Source organism: Mauremys mutica, chromosome 7 (genome assembly GCF_020497125.1).
Source record: "Mauremys mutica isolate MM-2020 ecotype Southern chromosome 7, ASM2049712v1, whole genome shotgun sequence".
NCBI classification, from domain to species: domain Eukaryota; kingdom Metazoa; phylum Chordata; order Testudines; family Geoemydidae; genus Mauremys; species Mauremys mutica.
The window spans coordinates 106,722,821-106,748,726 of NC_059078.1; the positions used below are offsets into that span (position 1 = coordinate 106,722,821).

Below are 25,906 nucleotides of genomic sequence, written 5' to 3' on the forward strand. Positions count from 1 at the left end.
CTACTTGAAGTCTTTAAATCAGGATTTGGGGACTTCAACAGCTGAGTCAAGGGAGAGAATTATTTCAGGAGTGGGTGGGTCAGCTTTTGTGGCCTGCATCTTGCGGGAGGTCAGACTAGATGATCATAATGGTCCTTTCTGATCTTAAGTTCTATGATTCTATGATTCTATGATACAGAAAGAGTCACTGTTAATAGCTGGGATAGATCTCAGGAATTCCTGGCTCCCTCTATTGTGCTCCAATCCCTAGATCACACCTGTCTCTCTCTAAATCTGGTTGTCCTCTCTCTCTCTCTCTCTCTCTCGTGTTTGCAAGAATAACTAATAAACAGTGGAAGTGAATGATATGTTTTGTCACGGAATAATGAAAAAGTATTGATGGCAATGTAATTTGTTTGTATAGTTTTATAATGCTATAGGCCAATATTTCTGCATCCTTCATTATGGGTATTTGTGCATTGAAAACGTAGCCCTATATATCATATTTTCAGGATAAGAAATCTCTTTATCAAGTGGACTATGACTGTATAGGCAAATGGAGCAAACATTAATGTTCTTAACAGTGCCACCACCACAGTCTTACATCCTTATTTTCTGACAGAGGTCACTATGGTTACTCTATGTTCCTTCAAAAAAAAATCTACCTTTAAAGCATAGAAAGGATTTTAGCATTCCTATAAAAGACAGCATCAGCAATGAGAGATTCGCGTGTGCAGTGAATGCAAGATCAGACAACAGATGGCAGAGCCACTTGTGTAATTCAGTTGGAGACCGGGCACTTTTCAGGCTTTATATCGCTCAGGCTTTATATTGTCCTTTACATGAATACTGGGCAGAATGCCACTTAAAAGTGATTTAGGCACTGTGGAGCCTAAGTCTCATTGACTTTCAATGAGACATAAGCTCCTAAGTGATTAAGTGACTTTTGAAAGTGGGACGTAGCTATCTAAGGCACTTAGAATTTGTGATTAGGCTTGGACAGACTAGATTTTTATGTTAACTGTTGGTAAACTTCAATTTCACCATACACACATAACCCAGTGAAAAAATATTTCTAATGATAATAATTGAAATGTACAGGTAGGCAAAGTAAGAAAAATGCTGCTTGAGAACTTATTATGGTTTAAGGATATGTGCTTTGTATAATCTGATATGTTGATAATTTGTGTTTTAATGGGTATAAAGCTTTAACTTTATAAATCTCAATGTTTATTGACATTAAATAATTATTATCTAACCCAACCCCTTAATTTCCCACAACTGTGAACATTTAAAGCAATAAAAATTGGAGGGGGAAAGATTAAAATCAAATTCTGCCAACCCTACTTATAATGCTGAATAGGGCAACACCTTTAAAAATCTGTGCATGTATCAGGGATAGGTCTGCACAGCAAAGAAATACCTGCAGGTGGCCTATGCCAACTGACTAGACTTGCAGGGCTTGGGTTGCAGGACTGTTTCATTTCTGTGTAGACTTCTGGGTTCAAGCTGGAGCCCAAGCTCTGGGACCCTCCCACCTTGCAGGCTCCTAGAGCCCAGGCTCCAGCCTGAGCCTAGATGTCTACACAGCAATGAAATAACCCTGCAGCCTGATCCCTTTGAGCCTAGTTGGCATGGGCCAGCTGCAGGTTTTTCTTTGCTGTGTAGACATACCCCTAATGGCTTCTAGAGATATCTCCAGACATGCTTTGGAGAAGTCCCATAGCTGTTCTAAAGTACACTAGGATCAATATAGAATTGTCCCCAGAATCAGGGAGCAGCAACCAGTTACTTTGAACTTCCCCCACCCCCCTCAGCTGCAACCAGTAGGCAATGAGCACCACTGAGCTGAGCACTTGTAGCCAATCTTTTCTTAACACTCAAACAATGATTAATTACAATGTTCCTTTTGTGACAGTTCAGACAAATAAACACTGTTCCCAGCCTAATAACACCATTTCATTTTTCATAATGTTAGAAATGAGATATGTGAAATGATCCATACATTGATTTATTAATAGATTTTTTGGAATTCAAAATGCATCTGAACAAATACACATTGCTACATTTTTAAGCCAACATTCAGAGTTTGTTACATCACTTTTCGAAGGAAATGGCCACAAGGTAAAATTCACACAAATAATGTAACTCAGCAGATGACCTTTCCAGCTGACAAAATCTACAATATTTTGAGAACAAACATCTAACCAGTTACTTTACAGCAAAGAAAAAACAAAACTGGACCACTGTTCATTAGAGCGCAACCATAACAGCAGAAAATAGGCAAGCCCTATATTTGGCAGATATCATCAGATGTTTGTTGCCTACATTAATTGATTAATTGAAGCAGAGGGACATGCACTGCTACAGTGACTGAGAATGATTTCCCAGGACACTCTTGAAAATGAAATGACATCTCAAGAGATTACTTCCTGCTGAAGTCATTTTAAATAACTATATTAAAAATAAATTAGAGTTTAAACATAGGGCCTGATTCTCTTTTTCACGAATGGCCCTTTATACCTGTAGAGCAATGTAAAGATGTCTTAAATTACATTTTAAGACCCGCCTTATATTACCAGAGTGGTGTAAAGTGGTCCTCATGTAAATGATAATCAGGCTAATAAAATGAAGCCATGCCCTGCATTAACCATAAGGATATCTTTTAGACCAAAGATGAGTATATGTAGGATATAATGCTGCCATCCTAAAGACTTGTTGCATGTGTGCATGCTTTCAAAGCACAGAACTATTTTTGTGTTAATCAAGAGCAATCTGATTAAATCTGTAGTTTTACAAACGGGGAATTAACCAGCTGAAAACACATTTATATCAATACAAAACTTTATGATATTGTAACTTTGAAAACAATGCCTATACTGAACAATTTAATCTGCTTCACTTGGCTTGCACTATTTGAAATACACATCTGTTTACATTATGAACATGCTGATACATTTGTCTCTTTTGTTTTTATAACAGAAATGCATTGCAAATTATTTTAAGCTCACAGTTAAATGTTAGATGCTAAAGTTGAGGGTACTTTCCTGAGCAGTTATTTATTAATTTGCTCTTTGAAAGGAAGTTTTTTTAATTCCTGATCCAACTCCATTGCGAAAGGACCTTTTAATGAAAGACTTCTCCAGGAAAGGTTTTAGAAAAGTCAATTCTTCACTCTTGTCCAGCTTGGCTAAGCAGCTATTCAGCAGGATGAGACAGTAATCAGATTTCCTGGACAGCTGGCAATTCAAATAAAAAGGATTATTGCTCAGAAGATTAAAAAAATATATATCACAGATCAGAAAAGCCATAATAATGGATTTGCACATTTGCTGGGACTTGCCCACTGTAAAAAGCAAAGCCCAAAGACAAAAAAGTCATTTACACTTAAAATGACAAGGATTATCGATTATTTGCTTTGGATTAAAAGTATCCAAATTGGATGTTTTTATAGCTTTTCTGAAAATGCAAGTGGTGTTTTACCTGTATAAAATTCTGATATTTCTATAGTTATATTTATGATCTGAAACATGTTATTTTCTATGTAGCACTACTGACGTTGTCTGTTGTGGCAGGTGACAGTCACTTTTCTCTACAGTACAGTACACATTTGCCATTATAAAATAAGATTTTTCTATTAATAATTTAACAGCAATTTCACTACCGTTTACATGAAATCTATTTAGTTTAAAAGATAGATAACATCAGAAATGGAAACATCTGTAATGCACAGCAGCTTTGGGGGTTTCTCTTCCACTATTATAGTTACAGTCATGATTATATTTCTTAATACTGACAAAAATATTTTTTATTATTTGCATTTAAGTAGTCTGGTAGCTTTCTCTCTCTCTCCCCCTCCCCTTCTTTCTCTCACACATATACACACAGAGCTTTTACTGTATCTTACAATTATAAAAATGTATAAAATACATACTGAGGGAGCAATACTGGCTATATTTTCTATCCTCTCATACAGTAGTTATATAAAGCCTTTCATCCTATTACACTAGCAGTCAATAGGGGGTATCTATTGTACTATATACATACCGTATATGTCTATGTGTACATATCTTCAGATGTTTCATTAATGTTTGAGAAGTCACTAAATATAAAGCCATGAGGTGAAAAATCTGGCTCCAATGAAGTCAATGGCAAAACTCCCATGGAATATTAGTATTGATCTGATAATTATTTATAATAATACCATCTAATACTTAATAATACTTAATAATATTCTCATTAATAGTTCTCTAAACATTTTACAAAAGATGGGTATTATTATTATGATTTGCCTAAGATCACCCAGCGAGTCTGAGGCAAATTCCCAGTAACACACCCCATCCACTGCATTACACAATCTCTCTGCTTATGGCTTTCTTACAAATGGAAATGATCCATTTTTATTACAAAAATAAAATCTTCAAAAAGCAAGCAAATTCCATCTCGAGATTTTAAGGACACCACTGCAACCCATACAAGGATTTGTACTAATGGATAACAAGGTCATCATTCTGTTAATCTTATTTGAAAGTGAAAGGCATTGGGCATATATTAAACAATTAAAAAGCATTTGACATACTATGTCATTGCCATAATGAGATCTGAAATGAAATATGGTTAGTCAAATAGCTCATAATAGGTCTAAACAATATATGATCAAAGATGAAACAGGATTAAACAGTTACACAAATAAAACATACACACAAAAATCAGAAGACTGATTGATGAAGATTAATTCGAACTTAACATCAACATAAAAAGAAAACAGCCACACAAGTAGATACTATTTGTAGTGGAGATAGATTTCATTAATGAAAATCTGGTGATATAAAATACATGCCTGAAAGGGGAAAAAAAAGGAATCCCAACTAAGATTCCAGGAAATAATATTCTAGTTACAAATAATACAACAAAATACTTTAAATAAAACTACATCCTAACATGGAAATTGAACATTGAACTACTTAATTACTATTTGGAGCAAGACATCTAATTCAGAACATGTTTGCATAATCTTTCATGAGGTACTTTATATAACATTTAATATTCTACTATAGTAATTTCTCCCATCCCAAACATCAAATATTGGCATGTACTACCTTTAAAATATCCTGTTTGCTTTTACTTTACAGAACTTTATTAAAATACATAGATACATAAAATGGAGAAAATATTACTGTTCATTCTATAGGCTGATGGGTTTTTCACATCGGTTCCTTTTAACAAGACAACTCCACTACTGTTTAGGAGTTATCTTCAGCATACAAACCTATTAAGAATGCCTAACAGTTACAGAACTTTACAAATAATAACTAACAAGAGTATGTAGTAAATACATGTTGTTATTTCTATTTTACAGATGGGGAAGCTAATATAGGGAGAAGAAATAGAGAGGAAGTCAATGTCAGAGCTCAGTGCTTCCCATTCTCTGTCCCATGGCTGAACCACTGCATACACTGCATCCCATGCACAAAAGCATAAACACTTCATGCCTAATAGATTATTTTAGAGAGAATCCTGTCAACCTTGCTAGCAACTAAAGCAAAAATTCTTCATAACAAGGAACATTTGATAGTAATATTTATTCTACACCTTTAACATAAAAACAAGTTTGATCAAATAGTATTTAAAAATAACTCAACTAAATTTAACTAAAATGTCTATTTAAACCAAATGAAGTAGATGATGTTCAAAGATTAGCTTACCGTAGAAGGGACAGTTGGGTAACACCCCCACAGGTGCATTGTTGAGATCCAAATAATTAAAATGAAGTTTAACCTGAACAGACTGCAAGGAAAAACTCAAATTAGTTTAATTTTTTTAAAAAGAAAACTTAATATACACATACATATACACCAATACAAACTGTCCAAAGATATAATATAAAGTGCAATATCTTTACCTGATCATTTTTTTTCTTTCAGCACTTACGTGCAATTATGCAGTTTTAGTGCCAAATTTCTCACATTTCCGATCAGTTCTTTCTTAGATGACCATTTTATACCAAGAGTTCAGGAATGAAAATGTCAGCAAATCCTATTTCAGTTTGACTGACTGGTCCTTGGTTGGCCTTTTATTCTTTTTAAATGGGAAAATGGCAAGAACACTCTCTACTGCCATTATAAAACTACCAATTGACTTCATTAAATGTGTTGCCATTAAGATGTCCTTCAAGTGAGTATACTTCCAGCCCGTATTATCATGGCACAAATGGTAAAAGGTCTCAAGATTCCACAAAAATTTATTTTAACAAGAGTTTCATCAATTACTGTATGCTATGTTAACCCTCTATATGTGTCATGCACACCTAGTAGCACACAAAAAGTAGCCAAAATGTAAATTCAGCTGCCAGTTCCTCAAAGCAGATTATAATTCATTGGGATAAAAAATAATAAATATTTCCAAGGACTTTTTTATCTCAGCAAAAATCTGTTTAACTTCTGTCATGAATTGTATTTTTGTTTTATATGGTACATTCCCCTATTTGTTGTTCATTCCCAGACTAAGGGGATAGACAATATTTATATGAAATGAACAGACTTTCTTACAGCTAGAGCAAGCTGATGGGGCCAATGCCCTACTCACATGCATGATCTGGTCCTTTTAGAAAACCCACGCATTGCACCATGGAAGTCCCACCATTTTCTAGACTTTTCTGTGAATATTGTTTAGGCCTCATATGTATTGAGTTTTTAATTATGTTCAAACTTGAATTTAATACAATTCCTTCTAAAATGGCTTGATTGTTCAGTTTGACAAGGTCCAAGTGGAACTAGATTCATATTCAGAAACCATGAGCCTAACTGAAGTGCACCAAACTGATGTGCGGCAGAATACTAGTGTCTGTATAAGTATAACATTTAATTTAGTCTTTATTTGGCCTTCTTGGAATTATCATCTGGACACTATCTTACTCAACCTCAGCTTCATTAATTAAATTAATTTCTAGGCCTGTGCATGCAGTATCTGCTGATGTTATTGTTTATTTACTGATGGGAAGTTCCCATTAACTTTAATCTATCTATCAAACTTTTATCTAGCATTACTAGAACGTGGTTTCTGAAATTTAGCGCATCACTATTTTGCTCTAAGTATTTTAGTTGGCACGATGTTTATTAGGGTGGATTGAACCTTGTGAAGTCTGAGAATTCACAGACTTCTCTGGATCTTTTGGGTTTCTAGTTTGAGAGCTTTTGTTTTCTGTAATTAAAATCTGTATTTATTCCTTGGATTATTCATTATAAACAATATTTTTAGGTAAAAGAAAGACTTACATGTATGTAACCCTTCTGCCCCTCTAAGTTGGCAGCAACAAGGGCTGGGTTCAGTATCCAGGGGTTCCGTTTCAATAACACAATGCAAAACCGGCTCGAGCCTCCACCCAGTGACCTGGGACAATTACCTACCACCCCCCGGGGCGCCTCTAGGAGGCAATACTTCCCCACTCGCAAGCACAGAGTCCGTGTAGAGCAAAATCTTTTTAATAAAGGAGGGAACCAATGCGGCATCACGTTGGAGAGACACCATAAACAGGACTATACACAAACCATAAGCAAAAACCCACCCCCAAGTACATTTGGCACTGTCCTTTCCCCCTTAGGGTCTTAAGTCCAATCACCCCAAAGTCCAACAACCCAAAAGTCTCTGTCTCTGGTCAGTGCCACCCCAGAGTTCAAAAGTTTATCTGCAGAGTTTTACCCTCCCCCAGCCTGGGTGGAAATGGGGGGGCGCACACAGGGTGTTAAGGGACACCTTACATGGGCCAGGGCCGACTGCCCCGCTTCTCCGTGGAGTTCTGCTGCAGCCTTCACCACGACTGGCTCCACTCCACCAGCTGTGCGGCTCCTCCAGCAGACCCGTGAACCACGTCAGCCGTCCCCACAAACCGCTCCACACTGCTCACTGTTCTATGGGCTGCTCCAACATGCTGCAGACTGCTCCGCTCTGCCAGCCGCTTAGTGATCGATCTTCAGGCTCCCCCACTCAGTGATCTCAGCTCAGTAAGCTCAGCTCTTTTAGTGATTTCAGCTCTTAGTGGTTTCAGCTTGTAGTAGGGGAGCCCCAGTGCCACATTGGCCAAACGTGAATTCAGGTCAGCAGCCTCTAGATGGACTCCTAAAGGATTCAAAATTAGCTCTGCTCTTTAACAGTGGAGAGAGGAGGATGTGCAATTGGTGTTCCAGGCCCTCAAAAGGGGCCCATACCATCAGGTACACACACCAGTCCCCAACCTCTCTCTCTTCACTGGGTTTTGGAACCCATGTCCCTTGTCTAGCAAGTACTATTTAATGTAGGTTGAGTCATTTCTGTCATCAAGCAGTCTCATAGTTCCTCATTCACATAATTAAGGTGACAGCACTTTTTTTCCTTCCTTCCCCAATAACAAAGAAATTGGGGATCCCACAGCTATGAAAATAACCATCCCAGGCTGCTGTGTGTTATGCTAAGTGGAGTTGGTTTACCAATGCAAATGCACATTCTTGAAATTCCTTTGCCCACTCCTCATAATTTACCACTGGATGTCAGGGTAGAGCTCATCCTGACTCTGCTTACATCTATAAAGAAAACCTCTCCCTCAAAACTTATGCTGGCACAATTGAGTACCCTATATTTGGTTTACCTAGTGCACAACAATGAAAAAAAAAAGGCTAGATTCTCTGAGTGATGCAAAGGGAACAGAGGAAAAATCATGAATAGATGCCATCTGAAATAAAAGTTCTCAGTCTTACAGTGAGTCATAAATGTGAAAAAGGACTCTTGGCCACCATTGCTGCATGGGAATCCAGGAGTAGCAAAGGATCCATAATTTGCAAATATCCTTGAAAGCTGAGCACAGCATTTCAAAAGCAGCAGCAGATAAAATCTCTGCTAAACCACAGGTCTCTCTTTACTCACCAGTAACTCCTCTATTTTGTCCAAATAAAATTTAATCCAATTTGTCTTTCTCTGTGCATGCAGAGGTGTAGAAGAGAATGAATAATTCACAGGGAACAATTCGGTTGACAATTGTAATAATAGCTCTCAAAGCAATTTACAAAGATAAGTGTCATTTTCCCATTTTATAGTTCAGGAAACTGAGGCACAAAGTGAAGTGACTTGCCCAATGCCACCTGGCTAGCCAGTGGAGTTAGTTCCCTAGGCATTTATGAAAAATCCCAGCAAGATCCCTATCTGCATCTTCAGATGCTTAAATGCTTTTAAAAATCTGGACAATGGTCTTATTTTGTCTCCCTGATTGGGTTAGAATAATTCCTAAGGTCAGGTTTCCGGCGCAAATATTCATGTTTACAAATGTAAAATGTGATTGCTTTGCATATTCCTAAAATTCATTTTAAACATGCTTATATCACTGGAATATTCAGAGAAAGCAAACAAAAGATGGGCAAAAGCTGACAAAGTGAATTCAATTGTTTTCACCTGAGTGATACATTTAAGGATTTTCTCCCTTAGATATTCACTCGGTTTTAGTCATGTGGGCACCAATGGCACCGTGGCCCAAAATGTGGCAGGGTTCCCTTTTATGTTTCCTCACACACAGAAAAAATTGATTGGAGAGGGTTACCGAATGAGACCCCACGGAGAGGTTTGGGGGCAAATGAGCAGTTAGGAATTATGGCGAGATTGATCCAACCCTACATCCTTCGGAGCTATATACATGCAACGTCATGAAGTTTACTGCAGTGGCCCTTTGAGACAAAGTCTGAAAACTTGCAATGGTATTAAACGTCCTGAGCATTTTTTCTTAAAAGTAGGAGTTTGTCCAATGTCCTTGGCTGAAAATTTTCCCTCTCTTCACTGCCATGCACTATAGTACACCTAATTACCCACCCAGCTGCTGTCCTCTATGTCAAGGCTTGCTGCAATCCAGTGGTCTAAAGAGATATGTTTGTAATTGCTGGTCACAAAACTCATAACTAACATAACATCCTGCTTTGTAAAGTACTTTGGAATCCTTCAGGGCCAAAGGGGTGATAGAAATATAAAATGAAAATATCCTGATTTAAAGACACTAGCAATCCCCTCAGTTATAAAGATTATTAAGTGAGCATGTGACTGTTTATATATTCAGCACTTACTGTCTTATTCATGGAGAAAAGCCTTTCATTTTAATTGAACATCAAGTCCCAACAGGTACAGCATGTCCAACTCCAAGAGATAATCAGATTATCTGGGTGTTTCTGTTACAGTCAAAATCAGTTTGGGTTTGGTTCTGCTTGAGTGAAATGTAGCATCAGTTTTCATCTTATCCACACTCGTTAGCCCAATTTCAATATACATTAACCTTCACAGTCTATTGTGTGGAGAAATGGATGGTCTTGTGATTAAGGTTCAGGACACCAGGGTGCAATGCATAGCTCGGCCACAGACACCCCATGTGACTTTGGGCAAATCACTCAACTTCTCTGTGACACAGTTCCCTCATTTGTAAATAGGTCAGTCCGTAGGGTTGCCAACCTTCCAGGGTTGTCCTGGAGTCTCCAGGAAATAAAGGTTAATCTTTAATTAAAGCTAATGTCATGTGATGAAACCTCCAAGAATTTATCCAGCCAAAGTTGGCAACCCTAGTCCCTGGGTAACTTCTTTCCTGCCTGACCAGGATCTAGCATTCCCACCTCTATGCCCCACACATCCAGAAGCTTTCCCAGATGTAGGACCATACTATTTTCAGACTCCATAGGGGAGAAGGAATATCAGGACCCCAAAAGCCTGCTTACTCAGATGCCTGAGGCATGAACAGCCTGTGGGGACAAGGAGCCTCAGTGATATATGTCAGAGCAGCCAATTGCAGACCCCAGCCAGCCTACATATAGCTGGGCCTGCTCATACATATGAACTGAGATTGGACAGACACAGCTTTCTGGGGCATGAGAGGAAAGAAGCTGACTGCAGGGAGTCTGCTTCCAGCAACGGGAAGAGATGCAGCTCTGTTGCTCTTTGAAGGAGGAAGGCAAGGTGCACAGAGAACCTAGGGCTCACTGGTTTTAAGAAAGGTCACAGAGCCACTGAAAGGGAGCAATCAGTCAGCTTGGGGAACAGGGGTGGTTTCTGAAGGGGGCTTCACAGATATTTCCCTATTTGGCAAACCTGCTTAGGACTATCACTTCCTCCCTTATGCTCAGCCTTCTGACTTCTTTACCTCCTGTGTCTATCTCTGCATGTGAATACACTGGAATTTGTTACTGTGACTCTGGGGGTACGTCTTCACTACCCGCCGTATCGGCGGGTAGCAATCGATTTCTCGGGGATCGATATATCGCGTCTCATCTAGACGCGATATATCGATCCCCGAACGCGCTCATATCGACTCCGTAACTCCACCAATGCAACGGCGGTAGCGGAGTCGACATGGGGAGCCGCGGACGTCGATCCCGCGCCGTGAGGATGGTAAGTAATTCGATATAAGATACTTCGACTTCAGCTACGTTATTCACGTAGCTGAAGTTGCATATCTTATATCGATTTTCCCCCGTAGTGTAGACCTGCCCTCTCACTGCCTTCTTTCTCACTCATACATCAAACTTGTTAAATGGCTACTAAAGAACTTCCATGCAATGGATGTGAGAAGGGAGACTCTTGAGGTTTCATGATGCACAAACATTCCAGAACCCAAAACTCAGCACACCTCTGCCTGAAAATCAATTAAAAAAAACCAAAACAATAAAAACCAAAATTTGTTTTTGAAAACCAGCACTATCTGTCCTCAAACTAGAGAGGACTGAAGTTAAGAGTCTGAGGGCTAACATGTCTCATGTTCGTGTTATAAATGTTCACTCTCAGACACCAAATCTTTCCTTGCCTTTGTTATTTAAGCTTAGCTCTTCTGCCAGGCTTCTGAAAAGTTTTCGAGTCTGATACATTTTATTAGTGTCTTTTTATATTATATATATATATATGTCCCATAGCTTTTTTTCTACTTTGTACTCCTTAACTTTATAGTTCTTATTAGGTTTTTATTCATGAACAAATAAACACACAGCAATTGAAACATTATTTTGCGGAAGCCTCTACCATCTACAAGAGGATGTTATATCATTATTGATTTTGTCAATATATTCTAATGAATCTGGGCTACCTAATGGGAGGAGACTGAGAATAAAATTTTCCAAGAGCATAAATGATTTTGGATTTAGGCTACTAAGTGCCTTGATTTCAATGAGAGGTAGATCCCTGTACACTTTCGAAAATCTAAAAACATAACCTTTAAAAATCTGACCTTAAATCACTTTAGAAAATGGGAATTTGGCTCCTATGTCACTTAGGCACTTTGAAAATGTTACTTATGATCCCGGTCTGAAAGGCCTAAATCCACCTAACTAAAGTCATGTTAAGAGGACTTTGATACATGCTACGAATCTTTGTATTATTAATTATTATTATTATTATGTGTGTTGCAGTAGCATCTGGAAGCCTCAGAGATCAGGGCCTCATTGTGCCAGGCGTTGTACAAACAGAGTAAAGCCAGGTCTTGCCTAAAGACCTTACAGTCTTGAGAACTGGACTTTGTTGATCTGTTGTAAGGTTGCGCCAATTATAAGCTAAGATTGTTTTAGTTATTGGGAATTGATGGAAAATCTGGTAAAGGACTCCAAGGTTTTTCTGTGGACTGGAAAGTTATAAAAACCGAGGATTACTTTGAGGTAGATGGTTCACCTTGGCATTGAGTGTCTCTTTTCCTGGCACTGAATGTGATCACGTCTCTTTTTTTCCTCTGCTCTTTATTTTCTTGATCTCAGTTATGCTTTCAAGTGGCTTGCTAACTGTCTGCATAACTTCATTCCTCAATTTCTCAGGTATCACAATGTTCCCTAGATGATCCTGGACATGGAGTATATCAACTTCTCTGATGTTGCCTTCACTGCTCTCTGGCCTTGGGAACAGGCCAAGCAGATTACTGGGCTTCACCTCCCAATCCAGCTGACCTGAGATGGACCAAGGAACTCCACTCATCAGATAAGAAAGTCATTTTATGTGCCTAAAATGACAGCAGCAAAAACCATCCCTATCTAATGGTAAAAGGATCATTCTTTCATGTTCCTTTGGTTCTTTTGTTTGGGGTTGTCTAGATTTGGTCTGGGACAATTGATTTAACAAAATGTGTAAGTAAGCCTTTGACATTTATTATAACTCAGTTAATATTCCCCCCACCCCACCCCCACATCATACTGGTAAATCAAAAGAGTTACAACTGGTTTTGTAACTTGCATGCCAATATTTTTAATAAAAAGGTTTTGAACATCTTGCGCCATTGTTGAGAAATAAAGCTAGAAACTGTCAAAAGAACCTACCTAGCACTATCTATGTGTTCCATTAAATTAACACATAACAGATCAATAAACCATGACAATCTGGTGGCCTGTATAGGGGAAAAGAGATAAAAATGTTTTCCCCCTCAAGGATGGAATTGTTTTGCTCCTTTCTGTAAAATAACAACTGTATTTGAAACTTTCCTTGCTTGGTTTCAAGAATTTGGTAATCAGGAAACTGAAGAGACAGGATTGTTTGCTTTAAGATCATAGCATAGAGCAAAACTGAAACTAATCAAACTATCGCGGGCTGTAATTCTGATACTGACTCAGTGATAATGGAAATCCCAGGAAGATACAAAGGCCGCAAAAAAACAGAATTCAGAAGGCATCCGAGGGTTTATTCCTCCCTCCTGAGATTATTGAAGATTTGCTCAGCTCTTGCTATTAGCAGAGCCTGTCAAATGAGCCAGACAGACAATAGGGCAGATCTTCCAGAGTGGCACATAGGGGCTGCTAGACGGTGACCATAAGCAGACCATTGAGGATTTCCTTGCCATGCCACCATACTCCAACATTATCCCCTCTCCAGCTCTTCTAGCACAGAGCAAGTTTAGGGGTATGTTGCAGGGCAAGAGCTGACTATGATCCAGCCATCCTTGGCCAGTGAGGAGCCTGCTACAAATACATGCAAGCCTTGTAACTGCTCTAATTTGTACTGAGAGGAGGGGGCTGAATCAGCCTCAGGACTGGGGGAGAAGATGATGCAAAGCCTAAGAATGCTAAGGATTAATCTCAGTGAATACAAAAGAATAGGGAAATAAATTAATATTAGAAAAAATGGTTCACACGACACCTCAAAATCAAATCCAGATAGATAATCTGTGCAGCTGTAATAAAAAAAAGCATATCTTACACTTCTAGAGAGTGCCTCTTGTTTTTCCAGCTTGTCTTGTTCTCCTTCTATCATTTGGCTGAGCAGCATGACCGGGACTCCGCCTCCAGTCTCAGAATAAGTGTCAGTCCCCCTTAGGGTTACCAACCCTCCAGGATTGCCCTGGTGTCTCCAGAAATTAAAGAATGCTCTTTAATTAAAGATTATATCATGTGATGAAACCTCCAGGAATACATCCAACCAAAACTGGCAACCCTGTAATCCCCCTCCATCTCCTAGAATCTGCCCATTGTACCTTTTACTTTGATCTTCCCGCATGCAGGTATACAGAGGCACTATCTGAGGAGGATATGACAGTTCCACATTCAGAACTGTATTTGCTGATCTGGAAAAAAGGTTTTGCAGTCCTGTTTCTGCTGTAATCCTTTTTAAACTTAGAAAGTTCTCTGGAAGATGTAGCCACACAATTGTTGTCTCCTAGCTCACATGCATGTGTCCCCATCTGCAGAGTGAAGGTGTGCAGTTGGAAGAAATCCCATTTGGTATACTAATTAACCACCTTCCAAATGTTTACTGTCCCTAGTCTAAGATGTTACATTGAAACCATCTCTTTAAAGATACAACTCCTATTTTTCAGTAATTCCACTATAACATTATTTCCACTTTATATCAAATAAACATTATTGATATGTAAAAGCTGATTTGATACAAGCCCTTATGTGCAGCTTTAACATACAAAATTCACAAAAAAGGAAGAAAACAAATTGGGAGGGGGAATCTTTGGTATTTAAGAAGAAGCATTTGCCAGTCCTTCCTCTCACTTCACAGTGACTTTTGTGTGTGTGTTTGCTTTGAATGGGCAGATTTCTAGGAGCCAGGAAGTGTGTAGCTGTAGTAAACAAGCAAAACCAAATGATGTTAGGATGCATAAGGAATAGGATAGAGAATAATATGGAAAAAATAAAAAGGCCATTAGTCAAGACAATGGCCTTCCTGCTGATGATAGCTCATCTCAATTGATTGGCCTCTTACAGTTGGCATGGCTACTTCCACCTTTTCATGTTCTGTGTATGTATAAATATCTTCTTTCTGTGTGCTCCATTTTATGCATCCGAAGAAGTGAGCTGTAGCCCACGAAAGCTTATGCTGAAATAAATTTGTTAGTCTCTAAAGTGCCACAAGTACTCCTGTACTTTTTGCGGATACAGACTAACACGGCTGCTACTCTGAAACCTTTTTAATGCTGTGTACTATTCTAGTCACCCCAGTCTGAAAAAGGATGCAACACAGAATCTCACCCAGTGATCAGCTCAAGGTCTCATAACAAGTCAACTGCTGGAAGTAGAACCCAAGAGCTCTGGCTTCTATGCTATTTCTAAGCATTTCTGTGTGATAAGACTTGTGCAGGTGCATGTCACTCTGTCACAGTAAGGTGGCTTAAAGCCATAATTTGTTCCATGATGCCAGAAATAGAAATTAGCTGTAAAATCACATTTTGTGGATCCTGTCTTGGACTTATTCAAAAGGTGTCCTCAACAGCATCAGAGTCACAATCCTGTATTTTTAAAGTTTAAGTCATAATCTATAATTACATTCTGTTTTCCCATTATAGTTCAAGCATATAGGAATAGCGTGGGCTCATATGGTGAATGTTTCCTCATACAGCTCTGACAATCCACATCACTGCCAATTATGCCAAACTGTGCAGTGGTTTTGAGCATGCTCCTGCTGAATGTCATCATCACCTATTGACTTCAGTCCTTAGTGCTACACAACATCTGGCTCTTTGTGAAATGCATTAACATCCACTGGGACCTCTGCTGAAACCACCAAGTGCATATCTGTAGCCCACTGCAAATGACGAGAATAACCCATTTTATGTAAGGCACGGGTGGAAAAAAATCATATTTATAAATAATCTTGAATTTTTAAGCAAATCTTCCAAAAAAGAATTTACATGGTGCCTAATGATAAAAGTTAAAGATTGTTGGAGACAAATTGTTTAGCATGCAAAAGCCCAAATGTGCAAATAATTTGAGAGCTTGTATTTAGAAAAATACAGCAGGCAAAAACTGCTAAACAAATTTAGGAGAAGAGTAATTAGCATATTTGCTATGCATATTTGCACACCAACATAAATTATGCATTCAGAAACTTCTCAGATAGGTAGCAACTTCCCTTAAAATCTAAGAAAATATGTCAGTATCAGGCTAAAGACATCTGTCAAAGGTTAAATCTAATTTCAGTTTAGATGGAAGAGCTGCCCCAACTGAGAAAGTAGGATAAACATTTAGTGTCTGATGGAGCAGCAAGGATGAGTCCATACAAGAAAGAGAAAATGCAGCATAGCAAAGCCTTAAAAATCAATGTGGTGGGTAGCGGCGGGGACAAAAGGAAACTGAAGAAACATTGGAATGACTTAAGAAGAGATCCCACTATAAAGAAACCAACAGAAGCAAATATGCCTGGTCTACTGGAGAGTAGCTTGGTTTAGGGGAAACTTTAACCCATCCTGAGTCAAGATTTTTTATGAACACAGTCATGTGTGTATTGTACTACACCATGCTCTCAGTTGCCCTGGTTCAAAGCCAGAGAAATGTCTTTGACTTCAATGGATTTACACCAAGGTAACAGAAGAGAATTAGGCCTATTATGTACAGGATACACTGTCTTAACAGGTGATTCACCTGTAACTTCATCATCACTGTCTGTCCCTATCCATTTTTATGTATAGTAAATATATTTCAGTTTCTTAACATACAGGCACATTTCACTTTGTCCAGGCTTTTATGGGGCAGTAGGAGAATATAAAAGTAGACCAGCAGCTCTCTTAATCCCCACACTCCAAGAGCTCTCCTGGACAGGTGAGCAGCATGGGTTTTACATGTCAGTCAATGTGAAGACTAGAATTCTGACCTCCCCAGTGTGTGGCTGATCTCCAGGGCTGCTGGGAGAGTGCGCAAAGCCAGGATTTATGGCAGATGGTTATGGCCTGCAGGCCCCAGATAGTGGCTGTCATTTCTGTTTACTACTCTGGCATCATGTGGCCACAAGAACAGGTATTCGGCAAGGGTCCAGCCTGTTTCTTCTGTCTCCCATTTGACTTTTGAACTATGGATGTCAAGACAAAGAACTATAATCTATAGCAGATGTCTCCTCACACTGTATTCCTTGCCACCAGAGAGGCATTATTCTCTCCTGGTCTTACTCCCCAATGCTTGCTCAGCCCTAGAACCAACCAGTCCACCACTCGTCTTCCGACAGTGGGGAATTGTTTTTCCTCTTGGGACATAGTTTCTCCTTTGGGTACTGGGTCTCACTCTTGCTTCTCAGCTTAGCTGTCTTGTTCTAATGCTCGGGTGACTTCCACTGTGGCCCTCTGTAGTGGGATGGTCACCCCGTTCCATCCCTGAAGGGGTTAAAGCAGCCCTGGAGAGGGCTGTGCCTGGTAAAAGCTGGGCTGATTGGAGAAGCCGCCACAACTGTGGCCAGCTCAATCAGGGCCCAGCTGGCCCTATAAGAGGGCTGAGGGCCAGAGACTGAAAAGAAACACTCTCTCTAGCTCCTTAGAGAGAGAAGGACCGGGCTGCCTGAGAAGCTGAGGAGGGTACCTAGGGTGGAGCAGTGCTGGGGAAGGGCAGAGGGAGCTGGGGAGCGCCAGCCTAGCAAGACCCCAGGCTGCAGGCTTAGTTAAGGGCCCACAAAAGGGGTACTGGGGTTGCAGAGGGGCAGCCCAGATATAGGCAGAGGCAGCTGGTTCAACCCCCCCTTGCTGTTGATGAGTGGTTTATAGATTGCAGTCTGCCCCAGGAAGTGGGGGCTAGCTGATGACTGGCACTAGCCACTGAGGCAAGGTGGCCAGAAGCCTCCAGTGCAGTCCACCTCTCTACAGCCACTTACTACAGCTTATCCACAGACCAAACCACCAGTGTGTGTCCCAGAGCAATTTTCCAGTAGGGTTTCTAAAACCTCTCTAGAGCCCCATCCCAGCATCCTGTTCCTTCAGCGAAATGCTGAGGGAGTTTGCCAAGGAAATAATCAATTAGTGGGAATCAATGACTGGGTGGCTTTTGGGGGTGGAGGTAGTAGTGGTGACCATTTTTCTAAGGTATAAGTTAAATCTTCTGGCTAAAGAGTTGTCAGACCCAAGGAAGCTCACCTAGAATAAAGCTACCAAACTCAAATTGCTCTACTCTTTAAGGTACTCAGCTACCATAGTGTTATATAACGTAAGCCTGGTCTACACTACGCGTTTAAACCGGTTTTAGGAGCGTTAAACCGATTTAACGCCACACCCGTCCACACTAAGAGGTCCCTTATATCGATTTTAATGGCTCTTTAAATCGGTTTCTGTACTCCTCCCCGACGAGAGGAGTAGCGCTAATATCGGGATTAACATATCGGAATAGGGTTAGTGTGGCCGCAAATCGACGGTATTGGCCTCCGGGCGGTATCCCACAGTGCACCACTGTGACCGCTCTGGACAGCATTCTGAACTCTGATGCACTGGCCAGATAAACAGGAAAAGCCCCGCGAACTTTTGAAATTCATTTCCTGCTTCCCCAGCGTGGAGAGCTCATCAGCACAGGTGACCACTCACAGCTCATCTGCACAGGTAACAATGCAGTCTCCTGAGAATCGAAAAAGAGCCCCAGCATGGACTGCACGGGAGGTACTGGATCTGATCGCTATATGGGGAGAGGATTCAGTGCTAACAGAACTGCGTTCAAAAAGATGAAATGAAAAAGTATTTGAAAGAATTGCAAGGTCTATGACGGATAAAGGCCACACCAGGGACTCACTGCAGTGCAGAGTGAAAGTTAAGGAGCTCAGACAAGCCTACCAGAAAACCAAAGAAGCAAACGGAAGGTCCGGGGCAGGGCCAAAAACATGCCGCTTCTACGCTGAGCTGCATGCAATTTTAGGGGGCTGCGCCACAAGTACCCCACCCCTGTCCGTGGATTCCGAGGTGGGGGTTGTAATCTCTGCCATGGCTGAGGATTATGCGGACGGGGAAGATGAAGATGAAGAAGAGGAGGACGAGCTAGCAGAGAGCACACAGCACTCCGTGAGCCCCAACAGCCAGGAGCTTTTTCTCACCCTGACGGAATTACCCTCACAAGCCACTACCCCAGACAATGAAGCCATGGAAGGGACCTCTGGTGAGTGTACCTTTGCAAATATCAAACATTGTTTTTTAAGCAAGCGTTTTTTAATGATTGATTTGCCCTGAGGACTTGGGATGCATTCGCAGACAGTATAGTTACTTAGAAAAGTAGGACACTTTACCACGCCATGCATGTAGCAAGTAATCAGGTATCATTGCATGGCAAAGCATAGCTGTGTATGGTCCCGGTGATTGCTGGCATTCAAGAAGCATCCATTCTTTATCTCGCTGTGTTATCCTCAGCAAAGTGATATCGTTCAGGATAACCTGGTTAAAAATCAGGAATTTAAGTAAGGGGGATGGCCATTTTCCTACTGGGTTCGTGGACTGCAGCAGCTTAAAAAAAAATCCTTTCCTGCACGTAGCCAAGCGGGGGGAGGGGAGGAGTGAAATGCCGATGATCTTTTTCGTGTTTGGTCAGCGGGGATCTTCCCCAAGCTACCAGCCACGCAGTGGGTGGGGGGAAGGGTGTTGATTAGCAGGGAGCTAGCATGGTATTAGCCATGCGTTGGGGGGAGGGGTAAATCACTGCAGAAGCCGAAAGACAGTGGCTTACCATGGCCGCATGCAAGCTGAATTCTGATGCCCGGACCTGTGTCTGTGAGATCTGTAACCCCAGAGCTGCAGGCACTCAGTATTAAGATGAAAAATGCGACCTTGTAGGGAAATCACATGTGCTATGTAAGGTGAATAGTGCTGTTCACTGTGAAAGAGTATAACCATTGTTCTGTAAAATGTATCTTTTTAAATACTTCTCTCCCTCATGCAGCTGCAAATTTTTCAAGCCTCCCTACTCCATCCCAAAGGCTAGCCCAGATAAGGCGGAGGAAAAAGAAGACGCGAGATTAAATGTTCTCGGATATTATGGAAGTTACACGCAAGGAAAGAGCTCATCTGAATGAGTGGAAGGACGTGGTATCAAATTACAGGAAAGATGCCAGTGAACGTGAGGACAGGAGAGACACCCAAGATGAGAGGTGGCGGCAGGAAGACCGGCAGGAAAATCAGTGGTGGCGGGATGCAACTCTGGGGCTGCTGCATGATCAAACTGACATGCTCCGGCGTCTGGTGGAGCTTCAGGAACGGCAGCAGGATCACAGAGTGCCGCTGCAGCCCCTGTATAACCACCCTGAACCCTCACCATGTTCCACATCCTCCTCACCCAGACGTGTAAGAACGCGTGGGGGGAGGCTCCGTGCACCCGCCCACTCCACCCCCGTGGACAGCCCAACCAGAAGGCTGTCATTAATGTGAAATTTTTTTACTGGCCTTCTCCATCCCCCCAATCCTCCTCCCAAACCACACTCTTACTTCTCTCCCTCTTTTTATAATGAATTAATAAAGAATTCATGATTTTTAAACGAGAGTGACTTTATTTGCATAAGTAAGCTGTACTCGAAGGGGGAGGGTGAGTTGCTTACAGGGAATGAGTCAGTCAAGAGGGGTGGGTGTTCATCAACAAACACAGCAGTCACACTGTACCCTGGCCATTGATGAAGCTCGTTTTCAAAGCTTCTCTGATGCGCACCGCTTCCTGGTGTGCTCTTCTAATCTCCCTGGTGTCTGGCTGCGCGTAATCAGCGGCCAGGTGATTTGCCTCAGCCTCCCACCCCGCCATAAAGGTCTCCCCCTTACTCTCACAGAGATTGTGGAGAACACAGCAAGCAGCAATAACATAGGGGACATTGGTTTGGCTGAGGTCTGAGCGAGTCAGTAATGTGCGTCAGCGCGCCTTTAAATGGCCAAAGGCACATTCCACCACCATTCTGCACTTGCTCAGCCTGTAGTTGAACAGATCCTGACCACTGTCCAGGCTGCCTGTGTATGGCTTCATGAGCCATGGCATCAAGGGGTAGGCTGGGTCCCCCAGGATAACGACAGGCATTTCAACATCCCCAACTGTTATTTTCTGGTCTGGGAAGTAATTCCCTTGCTGCAGCCGTTTAAACAGAGTAGTGCTTCTGAATACGCGAGCGTCATGAACCCTCCCTGGCCATCCCACGTGGATGTTGGTGAAACGTCTCTTGTGATCCACCAGTGCTTGCAGCACCATTGAAAAGTACCCCTTCCGGTTTACGTACTGGGTGCCCTGGTGCTCCGGTGCCAAGATAGGGATATGGGTTCCATCTATCGCCCCCCCACAGTTAGGGAATCCCAGTGCAGCAAAGCCATCCAATATGGCCTGCACATTTCCCAGAGTCACAATGTTTTGTAGCAGCAGCTTAGTGATTGCTTTGGCTACTTGCATCACAGCAGCCCCCACAGTAGATTTTCCAACTCCAAATTGATTCCCGACTGACCGGTAGCTGTCTGGCGTTGCAAGCTTCCACAGGGCTATCGCCACTCGCTTCTCTACTGTGAGGGCTGCTCTCATCTTGGTATTATGGCGTTTCAGGGCAGGGGCAAGCAAGTCACAAAGTTCCATGAAAGTGCCCTTACGCATGCGAAAGTTTCGCAGCCACTGGGAATCGTCCCACACCTGCAACACAATGCGGTCCCACCAGTCAGTGCTTGTTTCCCGGGCCCAAAATCGGAGTTCAATGGATAGAATCTGCCCCATTACCATCAGGATCTCCAAAGCCCAGGGGCCCGCGGTTTGAGAGAATTCTGTGTCTACGTCCTCATCACTGTCATCGCCATGCTGCCATATCCGCCTCCTCCTCGCCTCGGATTGAAGGTCCTGGTTCACCATATACTGCACGATAGTGTACGAGGTGTTTAAAACATGCACGATTGCGGTATTGAGCTGAGCAGGGTCCATGCTTGCTGTGTTATGGCGTCTGCACAGTTCACAAAGCAAAAAAGGCGCGAAACGGTTGTCTGCTGCTTTCAGGGAGGGAGGGGTGAGGCTGTACCCAGAACCACCTGCGACAATGATTTTTGCCCCATCAGGCACTGGGATCTCAACCCGGAAATTCCAAGGGGCGGGGGAGGCTGCGGGAACTATGGGATAGCTACGGAATAGCTACCCACAGTGCAACGCTCCAGAAGTCGACGCTAGCCTCGGACCGTGGACGCACACCACCGATTTAATGTGTTTAGTGTGGCCGCGCGCACTCGATTTTATACAATCTGTTTTGCTAAACCGGTTTATGTAAAATCGGAATAATCCCGATTTTAGTAATAGAAAGGCAAAGAAAGGTGGGACACAGACCACTCATTGTGACAGCCAGGCAGTCAACCACTATGTTGGGAGACAATCAATCCAACAGAAATCTGTAGATCTTTGGCTACTGAGAGGGTTAGTTAAGGTATGTCTACAGTATAGTGGCTCATTTATGGTGCTGCAGGTGTGTTGCTGTATCGCCATAGTGTAGATGCTTCCTACATTGACAAAAAGGGGCTTTCCATTGATGTAGTTAATCACTTCTCCAACAGGTGGTAGCTAGGTTGATGGAAGAATTTCAGCCTATACCATGGATGATGTCAATCTAACTACAGTGCTCAGAGTGCAAAAATTTTGACAGCCCTGATTGATGTAGCTAGGTTGATCTAATTTTTAAGTGTAGATCAGGCCTTAGAGCCAGTACTTAGAGCAGTGAGCAAGAGGAGGAAACTAGAGGGGGAAAACCAAGAAATTTACACTGAATGTCCCCATCTTTTACACACTGGATGAATAGGGCTTTATAAGTGGGAAGGGATAAGGTGCTAGCAGTTTGGCAGGTTTTTAATTACAGCAGTGTATCCCTGAAAGTGAAATGCAGATCAGCAGGCCCATCAGCTGGAGGTCCCCTCAATGTCCCAGGTAGAGCCACGTAGGACTAGGGGTGATGATGCAGGCAATGACAACTAAGCAGTATGTAAGCTGTATCTTGATGCCCATAGTCCATTATTTAGACTACAAGTAAATGAAGGTTCATGTCCTCATAAATTTGATCATTTTGGATGCAGTGGAATTCAGCCCTCCTACAGATTAGAGATTGATTAGGGATTAATAGAGGCTGGTCACCAGAGAGCCCATATCCTCCATACAAGAGGAAGACGTTCCTGCATAAGTGACTGGCAATGTGGACTCTAGGAACCTGCACATCATTTGTGAGTGGGGAGGGAATTTGTGCAAGTCCCTTTTCCAAAACTCAGCTTGCAAGAACTAGTTTTCATTATGCCTGGCCAATGTGTCCCTTTAATTAGTATTTATTTTTTTTCTACCGTGTCCCCAGCAGATACTCTCGAACACTACAACCTCGCATCACCCAACCCATCAAAAACCTTTTGCCTAGAAATGGTCTTTACATGAGTGTCTTACTAAACTACAGAAAACCTGGGGGATGTTTTAAAGGGACCACTTCATACTCAAGCAAATTTCACAGTGTGTATACATGAATATTTTTAAATTATCGCCGGTAAAAAAGATAAAATCAAACCATTATTCTGCCTTGCTATAGCATTCAGCCAGGACAAAAAGCCCATAAGTAGGAGGGATAGGGTGAGAGCAGGTGCTCTATATCTACACAGCTCTAGTCATCAGTTATCAGATGGTACCCTTTGTTAAGTTTATGACTGACAGCAAGGAGCTTTACTACTACTGCAAATGTCAGGGCCAGATCATTATTTGATGACTATCATTGCTGGCATAAAGGTCCTCATGTAGAATAAAGCTAATGTTGCTGTCGTACAATTCAGTGCCCAGCCTGACATGCCTTTTGTCTGAATGTAAGCTTTTGAACCTGGTTCCCCTGCCCCACAATAAAACGACTCATCCAAGAATATCACATACCAAGGGACATCAGAGTTTTCAGCTTTCTCCCTTAAAAGCTATCATGCATCCCTCCACAGTTAATAATGGTAATTTAACACACTGACATGAGTATGTCTTTAGGGTGTTTCCTCTGGGACCGTTATTGTTTGGTCTCTTACATTAGTATTTAATCTACTTTAATCTACTGCCTTTTTGGCCTTCTAAATTCCCATTTTAACTTTAAGGTCCCTAATCTGGATGAGGAGCCTTAATCTGTCTGAGGAAGACTAGACAGGACTCATTTTAGAGTCTATTACTTATTTTAGAGTCTATTAATGACACTCTTTAATCAGTAATAAGGATTACCAATAGTAAGAGGAAGTCATTTTCCCTGTGGGCAGACTATCCTATAACTGCATACAGCAGAGTTTCCTTTTATGTTCCACAGAGACAGCTAGTACTGACCATTTTGAAGACAAAATAGTCAATGGACCATTGTTCTGAACAAATATGGTGTGTTTATGTTCCTTGATAATGATAAGCAGATATTGCAAAGAATCAAGTGTAATCCTCCTCCCCCTCTTCCCAGCAGTCCTTCTTCCCAGAACACCATGGTACAGAAAGCCAAAGCCATCCATTCAGTCCTCAATAGGATGTTTGTGTCCCTGCCTTTGCTCTTACCTTCAACTGGGAAGATGGATGAGAAAAAAACCCTGCACCCCCAACTCCTTCATCCTTGCTCCCAGAGCCCTGTAGTCACTGCTAATCTGTTTAGGATCCTACCTGGTAATATCATTAGTGGCCAAATAGATAAGCAGCATAGGTCAGAGAGATGAATGAGCCTCAGCAACCTTTCCATACTATCTTGTATGCGGGCTCCAGTCATGCAGCACACTTATTGGGACACCATGTCAGGTTGTCAGATGGATGTTTCTGTCTCCCTCAGAAGGGAGTCCAAACCATAGCACTCTATGTCTCCTCCTTTTTGGTGTGATGGTTGTGAGCCTCTCAGTCTTTGGAGCAGGTGGCTCCTCCTCCTCAGATGTCAGGGTCTGCTCCTCACACTTCTTGTTGCTAGAACGGCATACCAATTCTTGACCTCAATGGACAGGGGGCCTGGGTGGGGGCTCGAGAACTGTATACTGCCCAAAGTGCCCAGTAGCCAGTTCTCCTCCTTCCTCTGGTGCCACTGTAGTCATCAGGCTAACATCCTCCATCCCAGCTCCATGTGCATCCTGCTGATGAAGTACACGTGCTTCCGGAGGCCAGAGCCGGCTCCAGGGTTTTTGCCACCCCAAGCAGCAAAAAAAAAAAAAAGATCCATGATGGCGATCTGCGGCACTACTGCTGCTGCTTCAGTCTTTGACGGCTGGTCCTTCGCTCTGAGAGGGAGTGAGGTACCCGCAGCCGAATTGCCACTGAAGAGCCGGATGTGCTGCCCCTCTCTGTTGGACACCCCAAGCACCTGCTTGCTGGGCTGATGCCTGGAGCTGGCCCTGCCGGAGGCTACACAGATAAGCCCCCTCCTCTTGCAGCTCCCTTACCTGCTTCCTGAGGGACTCCATCATTACACATCTCTCACACTGGGTCTTTCACTTTGCCTGGCTTTCTGTGGAAGGGGCATGCAAGCTGCATCCCCAGTAAGTCAAGACTAGGACCTGGTTAGAAGCCTCCTGGATCAGGATGTCTGGCTGGCCAAGGCCAGGGCCTTCATAGGTTCAGGCAGATGAAGAGCAATGCACCGTTTTCCTTTTCCATTTTCTTCCCATTATAGGTTCTTCCTTGTGTAGTACCTGCAAGTTAAGGAGGGGGGGGGAAGAGAATCTTTCTCCCTGCCTTTCTCTGCTGGGAAACTCAGCTGGCTAACTCCCTTAATCTCCCAGCACACCAAACACAGCAAACCAGCCCAGAGTCCTACCAAACTTCATGGCAAGTTCCCAGCA

General features: G+C 42.1%; 1 protein-coding gene across 5 annotated transcripts in view; it reads right to left on the bottom strand.

Annotated features, from left to right (window-relative positions):
• Positions 1–2,081: 2,081 nt before the first annotated feature.
• The window catches only part of NPS (neuropeptide S), a 57,934-nt gene continuing 34,109 nt past the window's right edge, over positions 2,082–25,906 (bottom strand). For 4 of the 5 annotated variants that reach the window (XR_006581224.1, XR_006581226.1, XR_006581227.1 and 1 more), the window contains one exon: positions 5,733–5,766. Coding sequence is in view for 1 of the 5 variants with exons in the window: in XM_045025246.1 (XP_044881181.1) it covers positions 3,042–3,218; positions 5,685–5,766; positions 24,747–24,784 (297 nt within the window). In the remaining 4 variants the exon portion in view is untranslated. Of the gene's footprint in view, positions 3,219–5,684; positions 5,767–24,746; positions 24,848–25,906 lie in introns of those variants that run through there. The other variant, XM_045025246.1, reaches the window with a different exon arrangement.